Here is a 23,797-nt window from a genome sequence, read left to right as displayed (position 1 = left end):
AATGACACCTGTAGAATGCTCTTATGGTCATATCATTTTCTCCTTTGGCAGATCCCATGTCATTATGGACATGTTAACTGGCACTACAATTTCAGTTCCACCTTGTCCACTGACTCAACTATGCTATAGAGCCTTCATAACTCCACACGCATCACAAGATTCTTATCTCTTTGTCACTGGCCCACATTGCCTATTTGCTTGGCGAGTCGGGAGCTCATCTTGGTTGCACTGCGATTATATAAATGCGCATGTGATTCAACAGATTGTGACCTTCAGAGGTCGAGTTTTTGCTAGGACACGCCATAATTTGTACGTCGTGCACTTAGCACCTGAACTCTGCATCGAGGCACTTAAAGTTGTTTGTGGTGAGAATAGGGGCCCATCCAAGCTTTGTGGGAAGTTGGTGGCGTGTGAAGACATGATTCTCATGCTTGATGACTGGGAAGCCTTCTTCCTCGACTTGTCTGCTGAACCTATTAAATATCTGAAAATCGAAGATGAATGCTTGGAGAAGAAGGCATTCTTCTTCACCAGGGGAGGCCCTGGCCAACCACGATATAACATGAATCCAGAGAGGATTGGATTAAGGGGTAGCCAGGTATACTATTTGGATCGCGAGGCTCAAGTACATTCACACTCAGCAGTTGACCAACATGATGTGGGGTTCCCACAGGAACCAAACCTTGCAACACTGAACAACTACATTTTACGCAAGCCTGCAATATTCACGGCTTGGGTATGAGATCCCGCCGGTATAAGTTGTAACTATGTCCTTTGTCACTGCATGGGGCTTGATGAACCCTTATTGTTTCCGCTCCTCAGGATAGACTCAGCTCCGAGAGTTTGATAAAGATTTGGATAATGCATATTGCTATTTTATTGAACTATGTTAATTACTTCCCTTTTGAATCAAAGAGACAGGAGTCTACACCATGATGCAATTATATGTCATGGTGGGTATGTATTATGTGTGAGCTTTTCGTCCACCTAGATATGTCTCCGAACTTTTCAGTTAATTTATTTTGTTTGTTCACTACATATGTTGATGCTCTCTTATTCCTACATCAGTCGACTAAATGCTTTGTACCTATATTAAATAGCCCAGAGTCACAATTCCGTCGCTAGAATGCCAAATCAATAGCCTCACTTGCATTGCGGCATCTCAATTTAACTAGTACTAAGAAACTCCCAATAGAAGATTTATTTCAACCGCGAATCTAGTTGGCTTTTTGTTCTTCTTGAGGTAGAATCGATGCATCTGTTTGATTAGTGGTTGGTTCTTTGGAAGTAAATGAAGCTACAGATCCTTTGATGTACAATACAATATTCGTTGGTACTTTTTTTTTGCAAAACGATATGAACATTCATGATCGGTGCAACAAATCACATACTCCCTCTGATCTGCAATAAGTGCCATTGATTTAGTACAAAAGAAACACCTAATATGGATCGAAAGGAGTAATGATTCTTCAATCCAAGTTGTGTGCTGATTTTCTAACATTTTGAGTCTACTCGACATTTTTGGGCACAACCCACTAGAGTAAGGACTCGCCGACATAGAGAACATAAGTCACCGAGTGACTTGCCCCCTTATTAGCCATTCAATTTAGAGCGAAAGTATCGAATTGACCCCGACCTCAAACTTAAATATTCAAAAATTTCAGATTTTTTAAAAACTTGAGTAAATAGTAAACGTTTCTTTTATATTCGGAGAAACTTTCGATCCATTTGGATGAACAGTTTCTGATTAAACAATTTAATCACAAACCGTCCATCGAAATGGATTGAAATTAAATATAACATTTACTATTTACTGAATTTTTGTTCAATTTTTTCCAAACAGTTTGAGTTTTGTACTTTGATATCTAGGTGAGTCCGGTACTTGGATCTAACTTGGAGGGCTGATAAGAGGGTCTCTCTGATTCTACGCCACACATCCTTGTAAAGCGTACTACTAGGATACGCCTTGTGCATTGCTTTCACCATACAAGCGCACGCAGGTTTCCTCCGCCCACAGAACAGAAATCAGCATTTCGAAAAAAAGATCTCATCTTTCTTTCCTGTTCAACCGGAGCGGCGAGCGGCGGAAGCGATGGCGTCGGCAGCGGGGGAGGACACGGTGCGGGCGTCGCACATCCTGATCAAGCACGAGGGTTCCCGCCGCAAGGCGTCCTGGAAGGACCCCGAGGGCCGGGTCATCTCCGCCACCACGCGCGCCGACGCCGCCGCCCGCCTCGGGGAGCTCCGCGACCAGATCCTCTCCGGCCGGGGCTCCTTCGCCGACCTCGCCGCGCAGCACTCCGACTGCTCCTCCGCCCGCCGCGGCGGCGACCTAGGTACGCGCCTCACCTGTGCGCCCCGCTCCTTGTGGGTCACGAGCTAGATTTGGACGTCTTGCTGCTAGGGATTTTTATGGTTACCCTGACCGATCGATCCAGTCCGTTCTTGATTCTTCTCGTTGCATCCGTTCCGTTATTGTTCGATTCCTGGGGGGGAAACAAGTGAAGCTACAGATCCTTGGGATATGAAGTATATGATCTAGCCGATTAATTAGTATTTTTCCTGACCTAGCTGTGATGTTATTAGTGGATTGCCGCAGTACCTTTTTATTCAGTGTGAAGAAAATAGTGTATTCGACTGCGTTGTTGTAAAATCGAGGGATTGGATTTGTGAGATAGAAGGGCTGGTTAGCTCACCTGTCCTGGTGTGCATTTATAACAGCTCAGGGATTATTAGTGTCCAACTAGTTATGATCTGTAAGTACTCTGCATTTTCCTGGCAAGGGCAAGGGGTTAACTTGAGGCAGTAGGAGGCCACATTTCCAATTGAAAAACTGTTATATGAAGAGCTGCTGTGAAATTTTTACTACAGAAAGCAGGTTGCTTTGGATAATCCGCGGAGGCAAATAATCCCTCTGGTTAGCTTCTAACTTATTTTATTAGGAAGCACGTTGAAAAAAGCTAAACCACAGACACCCTTAGCTGCTTTGGTATGCATTTATTCCAGCTCAAGGATTATCAGTGTTCAACTAGTAGTTATAATGTGTAATACTCTGCATTTTCCTGACAAAGGCAAGGAGTTAACTTGAGGCAGTAGGAGGCCACATTTCCTGTTCCCTGGCATGCCAATCCTTTCCTGTTATTCGAGCTGTCCCAGCCATCTTCGCAGCAGTGTGTACCCGTCATGAACTGACGTCTGTGACAAGTTGGCATCAAAGCTTACAGGATCTGTTGCACTTGACACCATTGGACTATCTTTTATGTGGAGATTGTATTGTGACCAGATGCTGGCCCACCAAAAGTACCATGTTGTCAAGTGCAATCAACATCGTAAGCTCCGATACCAACTGTGACGAACATACAATTCATGATTTGTATGTACGGTCATGAAGATCACTGGGTCAGCTTGGCTGCTAGAGAGGCTAGATTAAGAACTGGCTGAGTATAGATCTGTATATGTTTTTGCCATTGAAAATAGATGCGCCTATCTTCTTATAGAGCTGGTCATGACATCAAATCAAACTGACAGTTAGCAAGGTCCTATAATCTCGTGTGTGAATACTAACAATGTACTTGGTGTGTTCTGTGTTATTGCTGAAATAGTGTATATTGGTGGATCTGTAGTAGGTCATGTATATTGGTGTCAGCCCCATTTGGTGCCAATACAAGTTGAGCAAACTATTCACTGAAACAGCAATGGGACACTCTACTATGACTAGTAAGATCGCACGTGCAACGCACGTTTATACTCATTTACACTTTGTCTTAGTCACCAAATATAGGATTAGGGTATTGCGTGCAACGCACGTTTATACTCATTAACACTTTGTCTTAGGCACCAAATATAGGATTAGGGTATTGTGTTTGAGTAACAGAACACATCAACAACATTTTCCTTCAAACAAGATGGAGTCAAGAGTGTATAATTTATTATCAAATAGCTAGATATAAAAGCAAAACGGATTGGCTTTCCTACCAAGTCCCATAAGAAAATTATTAGGCTTTATTTTATATGAAGATGAAGAAACTCCCTTTGAATGCATGTACTCGACTTCATTAATCTGAAACATTTGCAAGAACTGATATATTCTCATCGCGTGGTACATGCGATAAGCTACTCTCAAACAAACAAAAACTAATATATTCACACAAGAAATCCATCTAAACTAAGAAACGAAAATATACTAATTTGGACGGATTCAGCAAGAAGCAATTGTGTTCTCACATTTGATCAGTGGAGCAGTCTTTAAACAATACCTTCTGCTGCAGTAGTCCAAGAAGATCATTCACCATCACACTGTACTCTCCCTCCACGTCAAACCACTTCAAGTGTGGAATGCCAACTTCAGGAAAGAAAAAGGAGCAACATTACTGATAGGATCTGAGATCCTACCAGGCCGGTTACGTAGATTGTAGGGGTGGAAGTGTGCTAGACGAAGGAGAGGAAGACGGCGCCGGCGGCTGGCCGCGTCGCGAGGTTGGAGGAAGGCGGCGCAAGGGAAGGAGCGGCGGCTAGGGCAGGGAAGACCGACTCCTCAAGGAGTCGGCAATAACGATCTATAAGATCTGTTTATTGCTTCATCGATATGGTCTATTACAACTTGTATTTATAAGAGAATTGCGAAACCCTAATCTGCTAACTTGGGCTAAGCCCCTAACTTAGGCCTGGCCGGTTGGGCCACCGGGCCGGTCATAACATCTCTCCCCGCCTTCTCAAACAGCTCGTCCTCGAGCTGGATAGCCGGAAACCGTTGGTGGAACTCATCCCGAACGGTGTCGGCTCGGGAGACGGCCGCGTCGCCCAGCCCGAGCTGCGACGACATCAGCCGCAATGTCGTCTACGGTCTCCAAGTAGAACAGGCGTGGACAAACGTGGCCCGGCACATAGAGCTCGTCGCAGCTTGAAGCATAACCCTTTACGACGGCGCTCGAGCTGTTCGGCCGTGGTCAGCCGACGGAAAGGCCGCGTCGCAGCTGGATCGGAGTACCCCGCATGAGTCACGGCCGTGAGCGCCGGCCCGGTGGTGTCGGGGAGGGCGGTCGGCTGGCCGAACGTCGCTGGCCGGGAAGGCCTGCCGCATGGACCGCGCGCGCTGCTCGAAGGCGCGAGCGTAGTACATGGCCGACCGCAGGTCTCGGGGATCCCGCATCTCCACGTCGACGCGAATGTGGTCCGGCAGTCCGCCAATGAAGAGCTCGGCGCGCCGCTGCCCCGTCACCCCGGGCGCATGGCATGCGAGGGCTCGGAAGCGGTCGGCGAAGTCCTGCACCGTGGCGGTGAAGGCCAAACGCCCGAGTTCCGCCAAGCGACCGCCGCGAATCGGGGGACCGAAGCGTAGAAGGCGCAGCTCGCGGAAGCGGTCCCACGGGGGCATGCCGCCCTCATCCTCGCTCGAGGGAGTAATACCATGTCCGGGCGGCGCCGCGGAGGTGGTACGAGGCGAGCCAAGTCCGGTCCGAGGCGAGGGTGCGCTGCCCTCCGAAGAACCGCTCGCATTGGTTGAGCCGGCTGAGGGGTCCTCGACGCCGTCGTACGTGGCGAAGTCGAGCTTGGCGTAGCGTGGGGGGTTGGGCCGGCGGCGCCCGGTACTCCGCGCGTCCGGCCGGAAGGCTCCGCCAAGCGCGAGTATGCCGGCTCCCGGAAAGGAGGCCTCGGAGGGTCCCCGGCGGTCGTGTAGACGGGAGGAGGCGCCGATGCGGACGAGTAGACCGGGCGGGGGCTCCGTCGCGGTCACCCACGCCGGGAGCCGCGAGGGCGACGGCGGGAACGACACCCGCCGGATGGGGACGCCCGGGGCAGCGAGGCGGGCCCGGCGCCGGGGGCCGGCTGCCACGACGACCACGGCGGTGGGGGCGGCGAGGTCGGGGCGGGCGGGCACGCCCCGGACGGGCGGAGACGCCGGCGCGGCCGAGTAGGCGTTGAGGGCCGGCGGCGCGCGGCGGCGGGGTCATCCCCCGAGTGCCGATCGTGGCACGGGCGGATGCCTTGGACGGCGGTGGCGAGGTCGCGGATGGCCGTCGAGAGCTCTTGCTGCGAGAGGAGGGGCGGCGCCCGCGACATCCGCAGGGGCGCCGCGACGCCCGTGGAGGGCGGCGGCAGGGGCGCGGCGGCGGAGGAGGCCGGCGGCGTCTCGGAGGCGGCGGCGGTGGTGGCGGTGGGCTGGCTCGAAGACATGATCGTAGAGGTCTCTGATACCAAATTGATAGGATCTGAGATCCTACCAGGCCGGTTACGTAGATTGTAGGGGTGGAAGTGTGCTAGACGAGGGAGAGGAAGACGGCGCCGGCGGCTGGCCGCGTCGCGAGGTTGGAGGAAGGCGGCGCAAGGGAAGGAGCGGCGGCTAGGGCAGGGAAGACCGACTCCTCAAGGAGTCGGCAATAACGATCTATAAGATCTGTTTATTGCTTCATCGATATGGTCTATTACAACTTGTATTTATAAGAGAATTGCGAAACCCTAATCTGCTAACTTGGGCTAAGCCCCTAACTTAGGCCTGGCCGGTTGGGCCACCAGGCCGGTCATAACAATTACTCAAATTCACCATCACTGTAGCTGAACCTTTGACTCATAATGAAGTTGTCAGTGCTTCTTCTTCACATTTTCCTGCCGACCGAAAGCAGCAGCAACTCCAATGGATGAATTGTTTCCACTAACTGAAACGACCAACAAAACTCAGAATAGTTCCACAAACATATCCGTACAGCGTGCCTTACAATGGTCAAACTTTATTCTGCACATGCATCGGATACAGTCTGGGGATATGTTGTCTCTGAACCATTGTCATCCTCAACGAAGAGGTTGTTCGTCAGAGCATCAGGATAAACTCAAATTTGGCATAAAACAGAAATACCTAATTCGGCGCAGGAGACGCGGCATCGTCTGTCGGTGTAGGATGTGGTGGCCACGCGGAGTGGGACGACGACCACGTTCGTGACGTGGTGTCCGCCGGGATTGGGCCGTTCGAGGTGGCCAAGGCAACGCGCCGGCGTTGAGTTACTGCTCCGGCAACGCCGAGGCGTGAAGCTGCTATCCTGCAGGCACGGCGGCGTCACACTGCTGCCCTGCCGCCGCGGCGCCGTCGCACTTCTTCCCTCGACGGGGAGTAGGGCACGGCGACCGTTGGTGACGCATCGATGGAGGCATGGAGCTCGCGCCGGGGCGATCCTGAACAAATTTTTTTTCAATTATGAGATGCAATCGTGAGGGAAGTGGGGAGAGTGCTCCCGTGAATTTTGGATCGAGGGTTGCGAACTTTTCATCCGCTGGCATATTCCTCTGCGTCGTAGTACAGTCCGTCAAACTTATTTGCTAAGCGCACATGAAAAGAATGATTAGGCTAATGCAACACACCATTTAGTGGGCCTGATGGTGCGGTTTTAGCAGGTCTGGTATGTTTTATGGGGTGGCTTTAGAAAAATTCATGTTCGCTCTTTTATAAGTAGTAGAGATGATTTGAACCTTTTTCATGGAAGCACTGACGTAGTAGCTACTATATCTAGTAGCCACCTTTTAGAATTAGTTGATAGTTTCCAGTCTAAGGAGTTGTTAGCTCTGTATGCACGTCTATTTTCATTAAGCAAGGAAAATGACAATCCATTCCTGTTCTCTGTCATGCCAATACTTAATATATGATACGGAGTATATCCTTTCCCTGTCAATCGAGCTGTCTCAGTCATCTTTGCAGCAGTATGTACACGTGTGAACTGATGTTCCTGGCAATTCGGTATCAAAGCTGATGATATCTGTTGCACTTGACACCATTGGCCTGTCATCTTTTTGGAGTTCATAATGGCCAGATGTTGACCCACTGAAAGTACCATGGAGTCAAGTGCAATAGCATCATGAGCTCTGATATCAATTGTTAGCAACATACAGGCAGGAATATAGCAGTTCAAGGAATATTAGCTATGTTTAAATTAAGAGAGATGATAATGGATAGAGTTCACCTAAAAGTGTTGCATATACATTTTTCTGGATTTTTGCTTATCTTAAAAACCAGGTTGCTAATATTGGAATGGGTGTGTCAGTGTGGTTAGATCTTCAGTATTAATTGTCTGTCAGAGATAAGTTGTTTTTAATTGTTTCGCACAATTGATTGTGACCTCTTGCTACATTTGAGTGGGATCTTGCCACGTGCTGCAGCTAGAATATATTCTTACTATGTCATGAAGCAAATCTCTTTATGATATGACGTGCTTGCTCATCTACATTCCGATTTGAGATTAGTTAGCTTAGGTTTGCCTTCTTGTGTTGAAGGGGAGAATGATACAAGTGTGCATCTCTTCTATTGGTGATGATGTTTAAGTTCACTGAAAAGTTTTGAATCTTGCTGATTTGAAAATTCACTACCATGATGCTCATTTGTTAATCGAATCTTCAGAGATAATTATGATATTCTTGCACTGAGTTTCTTTTTTGCGCCTGAAACATGTGTCTTTGCGCCTGCTTGATACATGCATGTCTGCATGACTCACATCTGGATCTTTCTAACCATTTTTCTTGCACTGAATCCTTCCTGATAGGCACCTTTGGGAGGAGGCAGATGCAGAAGCCCTTCGAGGATGCCACATACGCGCTCAAGGTGGGTGAGATCAGCGACATCATCGACACCGAGAGTGGGGTCCACATCATCCGTCGGACCGCCTGAGATGAAGCCTTCACGTCTTAGCAACTGGGCGTCCCTTCTACCAGGGCATGTGCCGCTTCTTTCCGGCAGCCTGAAACTTGAATGGAGAATATGTCCTGTATTGTCTAACACGTTTGCTCGGAGCCTTATAACCATTTGAGCTTGTTGCCTACATCATTGCTCGTTAACGTTTGAGCTTTTGAGCTTTCAACGTAATGCTATGTTTTATCTTTTTTGTGTACATTAGTTTCTGATCAATCGTTGTTTCGGTTCGAAACTGCCCAACGCCTCTCGTCTTAAAGTCGTGACGGGGGAGAGGATGGCAAACTAGTTCAAGTGGTCAAACTGGGCAAGACCATCCCCTTTAAATTTGCCCTGGTGGCTGTTGGCATGTTTGGTTTTTCTTCCTGTTCTAACTACTCTGGAGACTGGAGACTTCCACCGTGTGTTGTTTCTCGACTGTTCAGGTCATGTGAGTATACATATGTGTCAGGTACACCACTGTATCTGATTCGGCAAGGCTAAGAGCTGGCGACACTGCTGATGATGGGGAGACGGGCTCCAAGGCAAGCGAAGCCCAAGCTATCCGAGACAGGCCCAAGAGAACGGTGAAGCCCAACATTCGTGTCTACGGTCCAGAATGGTCCAAGTGATATAAGCACACGAGCTCGGACTTGTAACGCTATCCAAGTTGGATCAGGCGAACCCGGCTCTAGAATCCCCGTCTCCTTCTCTCTTCTTCCCCAGTCCTCTTCCCTGGATTTGAACTCGTGAAACTTGTATCCCGAATCCATGTCCATCTGAGAAATTCCATCGCCATAGTTAACAATATGACAGTCAAGTCCTGTACCTGAAGGGAAGCTCGACATTGGGCTTCGCCCTAGATCCTTCATGATAAACTATCACCATTCGATGGCGACCCTAGTCGAACCTGTTGGACCCTCGTCGAACATGTTGAGCTGGGCGGTTAGGACTGGATGGGAGATCTTCATTCTCTCTGGCCTGTCGTGTTGGTGCAATCCATTTTGATTCATTACGTTGACGTGCCATCACTCAAAAAAAAACATGGTATCTCCAGGCCCAGCGCTGCAGGCTCACGGGGAGGCTACTGCCCTTGAACGGATGCTCTGCACGCATGTTCCAGATCCACCGGACCAGTCATCAGGCTGACCAACCCTGCCAGAAGACCAGTAGGACAGGACAGGACCGCGACAACGGCACGACTGATTAGGACTAAGAACAATCAGGTCCTTGAGTTGTAGTGTTTGAGTGTAGCAGTAAACTAGTATAATTGCGTGGGATTTGAAACTGAAACGAGAAAGCCCCTTTGTGAAGCTTTTGGATCATCATATAACTATCTAATGCCTTACAGTTACCAGCATTCATTATTCTTCTTCGAATAAACATGCAGCATTCAGCATTTAGAAAAAAAAAAATCGATATCATACTGTTCTACCGCACAGCTAAATAACCATTCAAAGGAAGCATAAGAATGTCCGAGTTCCTGATGTTGATTATGCTCGAAACGGGCCGCCTGACTTGAAAACTTGTTCCATTAGCCGTTCTCCGCGCGATCGTAGGCGTTGGACTTGTGCTTGGGCGCGAAGGTGAACCCTTCAGGAACCTTGCCCAACAGCAACTCTGAGATCCTCACCTGCGTGTTGCACCACAGAGGAAATACGTCAGCTTCAAGCTCATGTATCAACAGGTTCACAGACCCGGCTATAGGGGAGAACGATGAGGAGAGTTGCTTACCCAGTCGGCGGCTGAGTCGGAGGCCATCAGGGTCTCGAGGTCGTTGCGGCCGCAGTAGCTCGGGGGCCTCCAGTTGAGCCGCTGCGGGACGACATCCAGCAGCCCCACCGGGATGTACCGGCACGTGTAGCTCAGCCATTCTAGCAGGAAATGGCGGGTCGTCTCCACACCTGAGGAACCATGTAATCAGAACAGTTCTGTTGAGAATCAATATTACTATTTATTTGTAATTCATTCTCTCTGTGGGTTGTTTGTTAGAAAATTTTGCTTCCTCGCAATGCAAGTTTCAGTGGAATTAGCAAAACTACATGGTGGGCTGATTACTGTTTACATTTCAGTTTGCACTCCTAGTAAAGAAAGTAACCCAAAAAGGGTCCTACTTTCTGCATACTCAGTATTTGCAGAGATGAGAACTCACCTTTGGTATCGGAACCCCAATGTTCCAGACCAAAACGCACAAAATCTTTGAGAATATCGAGTCTCTCATCAGATGTAATATCCCAGTCCCTTTGTTCTTTTATCTCGGTAAATATCCAAGGCTGTCAAGCATCAGACGTCATGAATTAGCGCCAAATCAATAGATATGATTACACATATAGACATGGGCATTCCTGGGGGAACACCATGTCATTATTTGTTAAATGTAGCAGCGGACAAGAACAGAGCATAGTATAAGCGACATAAACCTGAGATTTTGATGTATTTTATGATATTATTGGCAGGAGCAGGAATCCATTGCTTCCTGATCTTTACTGCTCCCATAAACAGCAACGTTAGCAAGGTTCTGAATCCTACCCACGCAAACTGAACTGAGTGTACTAAGCCTCAAATGGGAGCAAGACAAAACTGGAGGACAAGTTCACTGGCACCAATATTTCATGACAACCATGTGATGTTCCTTTGATGCATGATTTTTTACAGCCAAATGCATGGATTGTTTCAATAGTGATCAGGCAAAATTGGACTAATCAATTTTACTAGCTTAACATAGAGGTTATTAAGCTAGTAAGAAAATCACATAAACAACAAATAAACGCAAATATTAGCAGGAGGAGCAATCCATTGCTTCCTGACCTTCAGAGCTACCATACACATGGTTCTGAATCCTACCCATGCAAACTGAACTGAGTGTTGCTATGCTTCAAATGGGAGCAAGACAAATCTGGAGTACAAGTTCACCGGCACCAATATTTCGTGCCAACCATGTGATATGTCTTTGTCGCCTGATTTTTGACTAACCAATGCATGGATTATTTCAATGGTGATTGGGCGCAGTTGGACTAATCCAAACATCTCATCTACTAGATAGATGCATAGAGGTTATTAAGCTAGTAAGAGCATCACACAAACAAACAAAAAATGTTAGGACCTACTAGCATTCAAGTAATAACAAGTTTGCATGTATCCTCATGAATTACTAGGATTACACTCTACAGATTATCTTGTGCATATAGTATCAACTCAATGTGAAGTATGCGCTGGAAACATGGTTTTAAAGGCGTCCCTAAGGCGTCGCCTAGGCGACGCTTCGGCGTCAAGGCGCTCCCCCTCCGCCTTGGATATAGAGCGCTTTAGGAGCCTAGGCGTCGCTTAGGCGTTAGAGTGCCCCCAAACCGCTCTAAGACACCTTAACGCCTTTAAAACCATAAGTGGAACCATGTATACAGCTGTGTAAACACCTTTCACCAATTACAAAAATAATATGGATGCACAGCCATCAGCCATTTGGCTGCTACGGCCAGGGACCATATCTATCAGACTTCTAAAATAATTGGTATTTAAATTTTTAGATCGAAAGAGAGGGACCAGCGTGAAACATTCATGGAAGAAAAGGAACCAGATGTGATAAAACAGCTAAATATGTTCTGGTTGAACCACTAGACATATCTAATAACTATATTTCAATTCTAGAATGGTCAGAAGTATTTAAAATGAATCATTCACACAAGATACAGAACGGTATAAGCAGAGCATAAAACACTGTCACAAATACGGAATAGATTGCAACAAAGAATCACACTTGTTATGGCAGATCATCAATTCATCGTTGACAACTGAAGCAGAATTAGAACTTTCCAAGATTAATAATTTAGGCATAATTTCTTAATCTAGAACTGAACACAACTCCAAGCCAACACGTGGTTCACAACCACACTTTGCCGAAGTGCACAAGTGACAGAATCATTTTGCTATTCCTTTTTTCGTAATATATATAGATGTAAATATTACAAACTGTTGCATATACTAACCTTGATAAGTGCACCACGAGCAATCATGCAAGTGGAAATTTTGGAGGAGCCTGAAACATGCATGTTCCAGTCGGTAAAGGAGAATATATCACCATTTCCAATGACATGCAGGTTGTCAGGGGCCTTCTGTGCACACTGGTTAATATAGTCCCAATCGGCAAGTTTGCTGTAGCGTTGTTGCCGTGATCGACCATGTATTGTTATGGCTGAAGCACCCCAGTCATAAATGTCTGAAACTAAAGAATCAGCACGATTCCTTCCTTCAAAGAAAGCTGTTCTTACCTGGGATCAAGCAGTGAAGACAAGGTGAGCAAAATGATTCAGATGTTTCATTTAATATATGTTATGCATGTAGCACCATAATGAAGGGCTTAACTGAAATAACTTGGTTTTCATAATAATTTCTAGTTTAACCTAAACCACTCTATGAGTGGGGACCATTGCATGCTACACCAGCAACAGATAAAGTAATGCAACATCTAGACACTCACACATTAGCTAGCTTCTAAAAATCCCAAGAAAGTTGAGCCGTGAAATTACCTTAACAGTTAGCGGTCTGGTAGTGACAGCAGATGATGCTTGAACAATGCCCTTAATCCTCATAGGTTTGTTGAGCAATGAAGACCCGGCACCCTTGTTGACAACTACATCAATTGGGCAGCCCATATTTATGTCAATGAAGTCAAACGAACACTCATTATCCACAAGTTCAACTGTCCGTGCTACTGTATCTGGAAAAGCTCCACATATTTGCACCCCAAATAAATCTTCTGATGAATGTCGTCGCAGCAAAGCCCACTCTGACGCTTGCCCCTACATGAAATATATTCATATGAAGGGACTTCATGAAGAATATCCAGTAGATGATACTCCCTCCTTGCCATAATATAGTGCATACAAGTTTTTTGAAAAGTCAAACGTCATTAACTTTGACCAAATAATTGAGAGAACTATCTATATCTACAAAATCAGATATCATAGGAAAATATACATCATGATGAATCTAACGGTATTGATTTGGTATTCTAGATAGATACTTTTTTCTACATACTAAGTCAAATCGTTTGACTTTTTAAAGAAAAATATATGCACTACATTTTGGATTGGAGGGAAGTAATCCGTCAACTTTGCCTCCGGCAACATTTTGTAATGGATGTAAGAAACATCTCTACTCAAAGACACAGAAAGGGCATGTCCGCATATGATGGAACAAACGAGAGAGGCGAGTTTTCTAACCTGCATAAGATTAGTGCACATAGCCATTTCTCCACAAGTAATATCAGCTCCCAATGTTTTGCACAGCCTCCGAAAAGGAAGATTCCCAACAGTGGTCAAGGGAGCAAGGTATAATTTCTCCCGAAAATCTATGAGCTTTTTTTCACGTAATTGAGGTGTTGTGACTAGGTCAACTCTGCAAGAGCTTGTGCTATCTGAAGGGACTTCCAATCCATTAAGTAAACTAGGATCTTCAAGGTGCACCTTAGTGTCATGAGAACCTGACCCTAATGTCAATAAAAAGGTAAGCAAATGAAACGGCGCTATAAGCAATAGGAGAACTTACAACAATGACTCGTAAGTCTAGAAACAAAATTAATTACCAGCTGCATTTTTGTGAATTTCATCACCTTCAACCTTTGACTTCTTCGATGCCCTTGGCCCGACACATGGAACAGAGTTATCAATCAAAGGTTCACCCCCCAAATTATCCATTTCCTCACACAAACTGGAATCATGTTCCGCATTCACAGGAGGACTGCAAAGAGATTCAGTTTTATCATCACCATTCAGTTCACATGATACATCTGGATTATCATTATTAGCCCTCTTATCATCGGTTATTGCATTTGCTTTAATCTTCATGACTTCCTGCAATATAAAACGTATCCATCCAGAGAGAATAAATTAACATATATCATGTAGCAGAAATCAAGAAATAGATCCCTAAGAAACACAAAATAGTGGCAAGTACAGATTTTATACAAACACCACATGCATCACAGGAACTTCATAACAATAACTTGCAATCTAAACAGAAAGGGGTTACATAACTCAACAGCTTTCATTGACCATTTGTTGACAGACATTTCCTAGATCTTACACATGTATCAGGCACATAACTATCACACTACCACACACATCTCTTTTTATTATATTGAAGAGCCTGGAGCGCCACTATGTAATTACATCGTGTTTGGCTTTCCTCACACCTACTCGTTTCCTATAAGTAAAGCATATTTTAAGAAATTTGCCGCCACTTGCCACAGTAAATATCCTAAACAGAGCCATTAAAGAAATTATTTTGTTAGATACATAAACTAGCAGCTGCATACTGGCAGACTCGTCTCCATATGGTTGCAATACCAGTTGGAACCAGAGCCATCACACAGACATAAGCGACGCAGCACACACAACATATTTTGCACGTTAAGTAATAAGGGAAGCAGGGTAACAGTCATTTCCAGCCAATTGCTAGATACCAAATTGTGACACATACTGTTCATTTAATAGATATGTTTGTGCGTCTACTACCTATAAGACACTTAGCAGTAACTTACTATGATACCATAAAATAATTTACCAGCGGAAAGTAAGTATTTGTGCAACGCCAGTTCATACATCAAATTCTAGCTAGTAAGAGACACAATAAGATTAGAGATGCGGAAAAAATTATTAGGATGCAGAACTTATATATTACAACATAGGTTTACTACAGCTTTATGTATTAGCCATTATTGTTTCAGCAAATGGTAACTGATAATTATTCAATACACAAATTTAAACCCATAAAAACCTGCAATGTGCTCCAATATAAGTGCAAAAGATAGACCAGATAGAAAATAGAGTTAAGCAAAGCTTAATGATGTACCTTAAGACCAAGATGTTTGATCTGAGCACTGGCCCTGGGGAATTTATATTTGGTTTTCCATAAAAGCTTTTGAATATCTTTACTCAAAGGATTTATCTCATGGTTCTCAGAAGGTGCATGGTTGTCCTTATGTGTACCAAAAAATCGACAAGTTAGTCCATACTGGCAAGACTGCTCCAAAACAGTAAATGGGCACGTTCCTTCAAGGTCAGCTGGTTTCTGCGCAAGGAAAGTAACGACGTGATAATTCATGAGTTATAGGCTCATGGAGAACACCAAATCAACAAGGGCCAAGAAGAATAGCCACATGAAATAAATACCTGAGCCAAATATGCATCTACGTCATGGCTGAAACGGCAAGAAGCGCCATATTTGCAAGCGTCTGCTTTTCCAGTTTTCCCTACTGCTACACAAAGACGTGACACAGACTCCTGTTCCTGCATAAGTGGTACACAGCATAAGCAAACAACACTCTCTAGTATAGGTTGCCCACAGCGCTACATAAGAAATACACATACACAGAAGGACCATCATGTTAGTGGGCATCTCTTGCACATTACCAAAGCACGCAGACATTTATGACCAGAGCAGAAGCCCATAGCAGGGGCCAAAAGGTGACAGGAATGCAGGTATGCAATAGGTGTAGTTCAAAGGCGGTTTTGCAACAAAGATGGTACATAACTCAACGTATAGATCCTACTAGTAAGGTAGCCCCAAATTGTCGTTGCAAATCCATGTAGGACATTTTATATCGTCACTAGTTGCTACAGCAAGCATTGGATAAACATAATGAGTACAAAATCCCATCAAACTTATCTCTCCTACTTAAAAAGGAGGAGCTGGTTCCGTCGTCAATCGCTACATCGTCCGTTTAGTCCTTCGTCGAACTCCCCGAGCGTTGCTCGTCCCGCAAACAACGCTTCCCGAAAAAAAAAATCTTCGTCAAAATTATCCGCCCACCTAAGCGCACACAGCGCCCTGACGGCTGCCGCCCCTCCCTCTCCTGTCCCAAACGAAAGGAAACCCTCACGCAGTCCGCGCTCCTCTTTCGCACCTGCGCCGCTGTCGTTCACATCGCCGCTTGGAAACCCCTCCTCTTCCGTGCTCGCGAACGCCGCCTGCCTCCTCCGCGACGCAGCCGCTGGTGCCCCGTGCTCTCCAAGATCTTCCTCTCGCCGGCGGCCGTCAGCAGCGCCTTCACGGAGTTCCGCGACTCGGCGCCGTCCCGCTGGACTCCAGATGGTGCCGCCGCGGACGAGGTCGGGGAGCTCGATGACGATGAATCGGCGCCGTCCCGCTGGACTTCGATGACGATGACGGCAGCGGCGGTGCGAGGGTGCCACATGGACGATGCTTGCTGGCTCTGTCCTCCTGCCCTCGCCTTCCTCCTTGACCTCCACCACAGAGGTAAGATACCGTGAGGACGAGTCGTCGATTTGTTCAGGCTGCATCTTTGTAGAGCGCCTGTGCAAGTCCCAAGTCGAGGAAGAAGTTCGAGATCGCCACCAAAGTCTTTCTTAGTCGGCAATTATTTAAATCTCATTGACCTTCACAACTTCTGGGTGTGCCGCTGCACACCCGGCAACATCATCTTGATCCGCCCCTATGTGGGTTCAGAATGAAATCGACCAAGACCATTTGATCCCAGTGTTCGTTTTTTTTGTCCGCGGAGGACTGGTCACAGGATTTTATTGATTTGTTGTAGAGTGTCTATCGAGCCGAAACCTGTGGCGCGTCTTTGAAGTTACTCTGGGATGCGCACCTCATGGGTATGAATTGTCGTTCATAGAACCTGTGAGGCCTTGCAGCTGGATTCGTCAAATTGTGGTGTCTGCCAATGTTCGTATTGGGTATACAGGTTGCGGGTTCATTGTCCTATGTTACTAATTGATCCTGGTATATGTTATTGGACAGAATTTTGATGTGCAGCGTCCAAACATTCACATGGAAGAGCATTTAGGCTTATGGTTTGTGCACCATGGCTTTGGCGGTGAGGGGTTTCACAGTGGGGACTGCCGAGGTTTCTCTTGAGGATGAAGATTCCAGCTCTCCCATGGTTGAGCACCCGCCACGCATTAAGTTCAAGAGGCCAGACAAGACGGCTGGACACATTATGAATGTAAGCCAAGAGTTATTCCAGGAGTCGTGGGACATGCAATAATGTTGAAATGGTCACTTGGACAACTTAACATATTCATTTGGTTGAGCACCCGCCACGCATTAAGTTCAAGAGGCCAGACAAGACGGCTGGACACATTATGAATGTAAGCCAAGAGTTATTCCAGGAGTCGTGGGACATGCAATAATGTTGAAATGGTCACTTGGACAACTTAACATATTCATTACTTGAATATGTCAGATCTTAGCCAGTCGACAAAGTCCGCATAGAGAGGGAGATTTCTATTTATAGCATGGATGTATTATTCAACGAGAGTTGTAAGTAGTACCAAGTAAGTGCACTCTCGCTTTAGTGTTGTTCATTTATATATCTTCTTTTCTGATTCTATGTACAACAAGTTCCTAAGAACAAGCGGCAGGAGTCTACACTGGAAGGCATCGTCATAGAAAGGCACAATGCTGGGATCGCTACAATGCTGGCGTGGGAGTTGAGTCGGTCTTTCCACTGTAAGTGACACCAAATATTTGCTTTTCCCTTCTATTTTCATGTTAATAATGCTTTGTTTCTAATCTTTGCACGGGGACATCAAAATTACTTCTTAGTTCACATTATTGTTTTTTCTGCAAGAACAACGATTTGTGCATTCACATCGGGCAACAATTCACAAAACTTAAGTTTTAAGTGCTCCCTAACTTTACAAACCAGGCCATATATTTCAGTTGCGCACAAACGCTTTCTTTTAGGATTACAACACACACATCACTATGCATGCACACCGCCACACGAGGTGTGTCTTCTAATCACATGCTATATTGACAGAGATTGAGTTAACCATGCGATTCTTGCTAGATTCCTATTTATTATGTTGTTGCATATATCATATGGAATTATGGATACACAACTGCTGCTTTAGAAGTGTTGTTGGCTGAACTGAAAAAATAAATGTTTTTTTTGCTTTTTTATGTAAATATTTTTGTATGTTATCTATTCAGAATGCAGGATGGTTCCACCAGCTTCCTTATGTTAGTTGTAAACCCATGACATTGAGTACTATTATCTCTAAATCATAAAATGCTAAGTAATAAAATGCTAAGTATCTGTTTAATGTACCCTTAAGTATGATTCCACTTCAGAATAGTTGGTTGCTGGCTCGTCTAATTTCTGTCGAAGTGAAACTGTTTTGCGTTTTGTATCCCATATATAAATAAGCAAAGATATTGCATTGGTGTCAGAATCATTACTACAGCATAGCTTCAGAGGTGTGACAAACCCGTCAGAGTATCAATGGAGCTAGATAATGGGCTTGGCCAGGTAAAGATATGGTAATCTTTTCTTGTTTGGGGTGGATGTCAATCAATATTGCTTATATTTCACTATTAGTTTATCTCGTGCTTGTTATTTTGTGTTTATACACAGAAAATTATTAAGATGTTACAAAAGTTCCCGCTGTCAAGAAAGCACCTACACAGCCGGTAGGCATACTAATTTGTTGAGGTGCCCCATATCCTCAAATTGGTTAAAGCACTTCCAAGTTTTGATAATTTCCTTATACTTTTATAATCACAGATAAAAAGCAGCTTTTCTAGAATTATAGTTGTAATCAAGGGAATACCAAGGTTCAGTGGTTTATCGAGTTTATATCATCTATTAGCCAAGCGTAGTGCCACTCCGAGTCAGTTGTTTCATAGATTGCCTTAGGTCTGATTTTGTAATGCTGCTTTTGTTTCTTGGGGTGTTCTTGCCCAAATGAGCTGACATTTCCTCTCATTAACTGCGGTAAACCCTTGTAGTCCACTGATGTACACTCATTGCTTCTCAGGTTACATTTTGTGTTGAAGCGACGGTTGGTTTTCAGGTTACATTTTGTGTTGATGGAATGATCTGGTTGAATCTTGGTCCCTTCTTAACATTAAATACGGAATTACTGCTAGATGGTTCTGTTCTTAGATTGTGTATGATTCCACTTCAGAATAGTTGGTTGCTGGCTTGTCTAATTTCTGTCGAACTGTAACCATTTTGCGTTTTGTATCCCATATATAAATAAGCAAAGATATTGCATTGGTGTCAGAATCATCACTACAACATAGCTTCAGAGGTGTGACAAACCTGTCAGAGTATCAATGGAGCTAGATAATGGGCTTAGCCAGGTAAAGATCTGTTAATCTTTTTATTCAAGCACTGCAATAGATTAAGATATCCAATTACTTAACGCCCTAACTACCAGGCAAATATGACAGTTTGGTAAAGTATCGTTTTGTATTATGCCTGCCAAAGAAGGTGGAACCATGTGCACAACCAACATATCCATGATTTTATCGCGTGTACTTAGTTTAGAGTATCAGTGTAAAACTGCACTGATAATTTTGGCACCATCTATGTTTTTATTCAAGCACTGCAACTGATATGTTTCTCATCAGAAGGTTTACTGCGTTCAATGGCATGTGAATCAATTGGTTGAGTACTCTTTTTCAATATTTTTTTTTTGGCTCAGTACTCTGTTTCCCGAAATCTTACTATATGTAGTTTACTGTGGTTTTTATATTGTGCTTCACATGGAGCTTTCCTGTTATGTCACGGCAGCCTTGTGTGAATCTCTATTTGTGCCCGCCTTAAGTGTTTAGCTTTTGCTCTATAATGTATTTTTCCACTTCAATACTTAATTTGCAGGCCTAGAAAATGAATGCTCTCCAAAAGATCAGCAATGATTTCCTATATTTGGATATCACTTCCGACCATGTATAAAGGGAGAATATTAGGATTATATATAGGATTAGTAGAACATCATATTTTGAAGCGATAATATATTGTATGTAGTGTATTCATCAGATAGTACTCATGCACCGAATGGTGATTCAATTGATTTAATTGTATCTTCTTAATGCACTTTTACTCTCATTTCTGGTATGTCTTTTGTAAACTATATTTTGTTGTTGAGAAAATACTTACAATGTTATAGCCGCTCAAACCATTGAGTGCAGAAAATAATATTTATCTTGATTTTTTAAAATCCGTAAAGGTTGTATCAACACCTTACTATGTTGCTTGAAGTCTGTTGTTACTTCGATCATGTTGTAGTGTATATGTAGAATATTATTTATGTGTAAGGAACTTACAAAGTGAGGTGTTTTAACTGTCTTTCAAATAATCTCTGCAAAGTGAGGTGTTTTAATGGTCTTTGTGCATATCAATCATTGTGCATATCATTGTGCAACTGATGATTTGCACAACTTAATAGCGCCTAAATATTTTTATATTCTTGCTTCAAGGCATTACAAAAGAGGTGATTAGATTCTAAATTCAATGAGTCATGAATGATAATGCTTGCATATGAAAGTTAGTTCCTACCGGAGGAAGAGGGCAACCAGATGGGAAGGATATCAAAAAAATAAGGAATAAATGTTGTTTCACCTGGGATGGTGAGAACATGGAAAAAAGTACTCACCAAGAAAAATGATATTAGTGAAACAAATCGAACAACTTAATCAAGGATGATTACTTCATTTGGTTGACTCACCTGCACTACGCTATAAGAGTTAACTGTTGGATCATTGCTTTATATGCATAATATGATGTTGAATTATAGCTTTTCGAATTACATTTAAAGCAACATAAAATATTATTATTTTTGTAATATTATGTGGTTATATTTTTTCGTACATACGAATTACCATATTAAAGAAATTTAGAACCCGTGCATCGCACGGGCATTCAACTAGTCACTTAAAGTTGCTGACTTAACACCCAAAAATGGAGGAATGGAGAGCAGAATTCTAAAAGAGTCATTGAATTCTAAACAAGATGCCCACAAGCTAGTTTCTTCCTAAACAATAATCAAACAGACCATGCATCCATCCAGGACAGTGAACATATTAGCCCTCACATTTATATTCGGTGTGTGGTTCTTTCTTGCAACTTGCGTACTTACTAGTCATTTCCGTGTACGTAAATCATCAAAAAATAGGTTCAAAGACTTCAAATTGCTAGAAACTGTGCAACCTAAAGTTTTTTAACCCAGCATCTGTGTATTTGTCTAGTTCTTATTTTTGCACAGGCACATATCACCCCACCAACGAATCATTTTTTCAGGCAAGAATAAGCATGACCAGAAGACAACCAAGTCTTGAGCAACTACAAGAAGGCATTACGACAAGCAGCTGGCACGCACAGCTCCACAATACCAGGGCATTACAGCAAGCAGCCCGCATTCGCTACTACGGGGGGGGTCACCAGGACAATGAAAATATTAGTCCCCACATTTATATTCAGTATGTGGCTCTTTCTCACAACTTCTATACTTACTAGGCTAACAATAGGTCAAGATTACAATTGCTAAAAACTTTTTAATTAAAAAGTCTTCGACCCAGCGTCAGCTTGATTGTGTCTAGTTCTATCTTTGCACAGGAAAATTCACCCTAGCAACAAATCGAATTTGCAGACAAGAGATGCAGCAGGACCAAAATGCCGACCAAGTACAGAGTAATTACAGGTAGGCATTACCACAAGCACCTGGCACGCAAGCACAGCTCCATAACGCTGGGGCATTGCAGCAAGCAGTTACGGGGTGGGGGTGGGTACCTGCTTGCGCTCGCGCCTGAACTGGCGCTTGGACTTCTTCTCGAGGGGAACGGCGCCGCTGGCCCTGCTCTCCTCGTTGGTGGGGGTGTCGCGCACGGGGGGCGGGCGCAGGAAGGCGGCCTTGACGGGGGCGACGGCGCGGGCCACCAGCTCCTCCGGTGTGGGAGGAGGCGGCGGAGAGGAATCCGCGGCGGTGGGGCAAGGGTCTGGCAGGACATCGGCCGGCGCGGTGGCGGCCATGGTAGCTGCGTGGCGGCGGCGCGAGGAGAGTGAAGCTACAGCCTGCACATGATACACAGGTTGCGGCCAGGGTTTTATGCAATAGCAAATTTTGGAGGTTTTATGGCTTTTTTTTTTTTAGGTATTGGAGGTTTTATGACTTAACACCATCAGTTGAGGATTTTTTTTTGTTACCACACAACCACAACTGTAGATTTTTTTTTCACAAAACACCATATGGGATAATTGTTTCACAAAACACATAATCATCTCATTCGTAGATTTAGACACACCATCAAATCCAGCGTGCACCACATTTACATCCTCATACCGACACAAAATGGGTCAACCTAACCAGTCTTGTGCCTCCGAACCTCTATCCTCGAATAGAGGCAGCGAGGCGATGCCACCATCCGACCCAACCGGCAACAACGGTTGGGACAGAGGCACGTTGTCGTCGGGTTGGGGATTGCGGCAGGGATTAGCGTGGTTGGGGCCGCTGGTGGCGGCTAGGACGGAGGCGGCCTCTAGTACCACTAAGAGCATGTCTAACAGAACCCTTAAAAGGGCCAAACCCGTATAATAACCGTAGGAATGCGGGTTTAGGCTCTACCTGGCCGTCTAACAGACCCCGTAAAAACGTCCCCCGCTCCGATTTTTGCTGTTTTCGATTACGGGGCGGGTCTTCACCCCCTACTTGTGCGGGGTGGGAGCGGCGATAGAGGGCCAAACCAGTATCCCATTTCTGAAACCGCGCGCGGACATTTCAGTTTCCCCCACCTGTTTTCCCCCGCGCGCCGCCGCAGCCACCCGCGCGCCGCCGCCGGAATCCGTCAGATCCGCGCCCCTCCACCGCCCGCCGAGCCGCGCCGAGCTGCGTCGACGCCCGCCGCACCTCCGCCGCACCCCCGCGGAAGATCCGCGCCCCTCCGCGCGCGCCGCCGCACCCCCGCCGCGGTCTTCTCCGCCGTTTTCGCCGGTGAGTATTCCGTCGCGTTCTTGTTCGTTCTCGCCGTTAAAATGGAGGTGTTTGGGGCTGATGCATGCTTCACCGTGGTAGATGGCTTCGGAGGATGTGCACATGGCGGATTTAGACGCGATGTCGACCGATTGGTCCTCGTCGGATTCTTTGAAAACCTTGGAATGGGGCAACCCTCAACAAGTGTGAGTTTTTTAAAATAAAAAGTGTTTGTAAGGAAGTTTTGCTGGAGGCAAGTTGAAATAAAAATGGTTTTTGAAAAGCTTTGGTGAATGAGTACCTAACCGGACCTAGCCAGTGCAACCACACTCCCTAACGTGGGCACGGGGCTTAACCCGTAGTTTATTGAACCTGGTGCGGGACACCTCATAACTGCTACGAGGGTGCATCTTGTATGTGTCCATTGAAG

The 23,797-nt window shown here is 45.2% G+C and overlaps 2 protein-coding genes across 2 annotated transcripts; one reads left to right on the top strand and one right to left on the bottom strand.

Annotated features, from left to right (window-relative positions):
- Positions 1-2,053: 2,053 nt before the first annotated feature.
- Positions 2,054-8,903, top strand: LOC124678739 (peptidyl-prolyl cis-trans isomerase Pin1-like). Its single transcript, XM_047214602.1, has 2 exons — positions 2,054-2,336; positions 8,523-8,903. The coding sequence occupies exons 1-2, from the start codon at positions 2,093-2,095 to the stop codon at positions 8,645-8,647; spliced, it is 369 nt and encodes a 122-aa protein (XP_047070558.1). The 5' UTR covers positions 2,054-2,092; the 3' UTR covers positions 8,648-8,903.
- Positions 8,904-9,944: 1,041 nt separating this feature from the next.
- Positions 9,945-22,430, bottom strand: LOC124678920 (tRNA-dihydrouridine(47) synthase [NAD(P)(+)]-like). The gene is made up of 10 exons (XM_047214776.1): positions 22,191-22,430; positions 15,817-15,933; positions 15,497-15,715; positions 14,229-14,496; positions 13,867-14,126; positions 13,171-13,443; positions 12,631-12,912; positions 10,800-10,920; positions 10,382-10,551; positions 9,945-10,280 (listed from the first exon to the last, which is right to left on the bottom strand). The coding sequence occupies exons 1-10, from the start codon at positions 22,428-22,430 to the stop codon at positions 10,182-10,184; spliced, it is 2,049 nt and encodes a 682-aa protein (XP_047070732.1). The 3' UTR covers positions 9,945-10,181.
- Positions 22,431-23,797: the final 1,367 nt, after the last annotated feature.

This window comes from Lolium rigidum, chromosome 7 (genome assembly GCF_022539505.1).
Source record: "Lolium rigidum isolate FL_2022 chromosome 7, APGP_CSIRO_Lrig_0.1, whole genome shotgun sequence".
NCBI classification, from domain to species: Eukaryota; Viridiplantae; Streptophyta; class Magnoliopsida; order Poales; family Poaceae; genus Lolium; species Lolium rigidum.
The sequence above is the reverse complement of the archived record's forward strand: the minus strand, read 5'-3'. Positions and strand labels throughout refer to the sequence as shown.

Excerpts from the sequence above, each read along its gene's own strand:
- LOC124678739 (XM_047214602.1), top strand. The coding sequence starts at position 2,093 with ATGGCGTCGGCAGCGGGGGAGGACACGGTGCGGGCGTCGCACATCCTG. Across the intron at positions 2,337-8,522 it reads CCGCCGCGGCGGCGACCTAG|GCACCTTTGGGAGGAGGCAG; the intron begins GTACGCGCCTCA and ends CCTTCCTGATAG.
- LOC124678920 (XM_047214776.1), bottom strand. The coding sequence starts at position 22,430 with ATGGCCGCCACCGCGCCGGCCGATGTCCTGCCAGACCCTTGCCCCACC. Across the intron at positions 15,934-22,190 it reads TCAGGCGCGAGCGCAAGCAG|GAACAGGAGTCTGTGTCACG; the intron begins GTACCCACCCCC and ends CCACTTATGCAG. Across the intron at positions 13,444-13,866 it reads TGTGCACTAATCTTATGCAG|GGGCAAGCGTCAGAGTGGGC; the intron begins GTTAGAAAACTC and ends TATTTCATGTAG.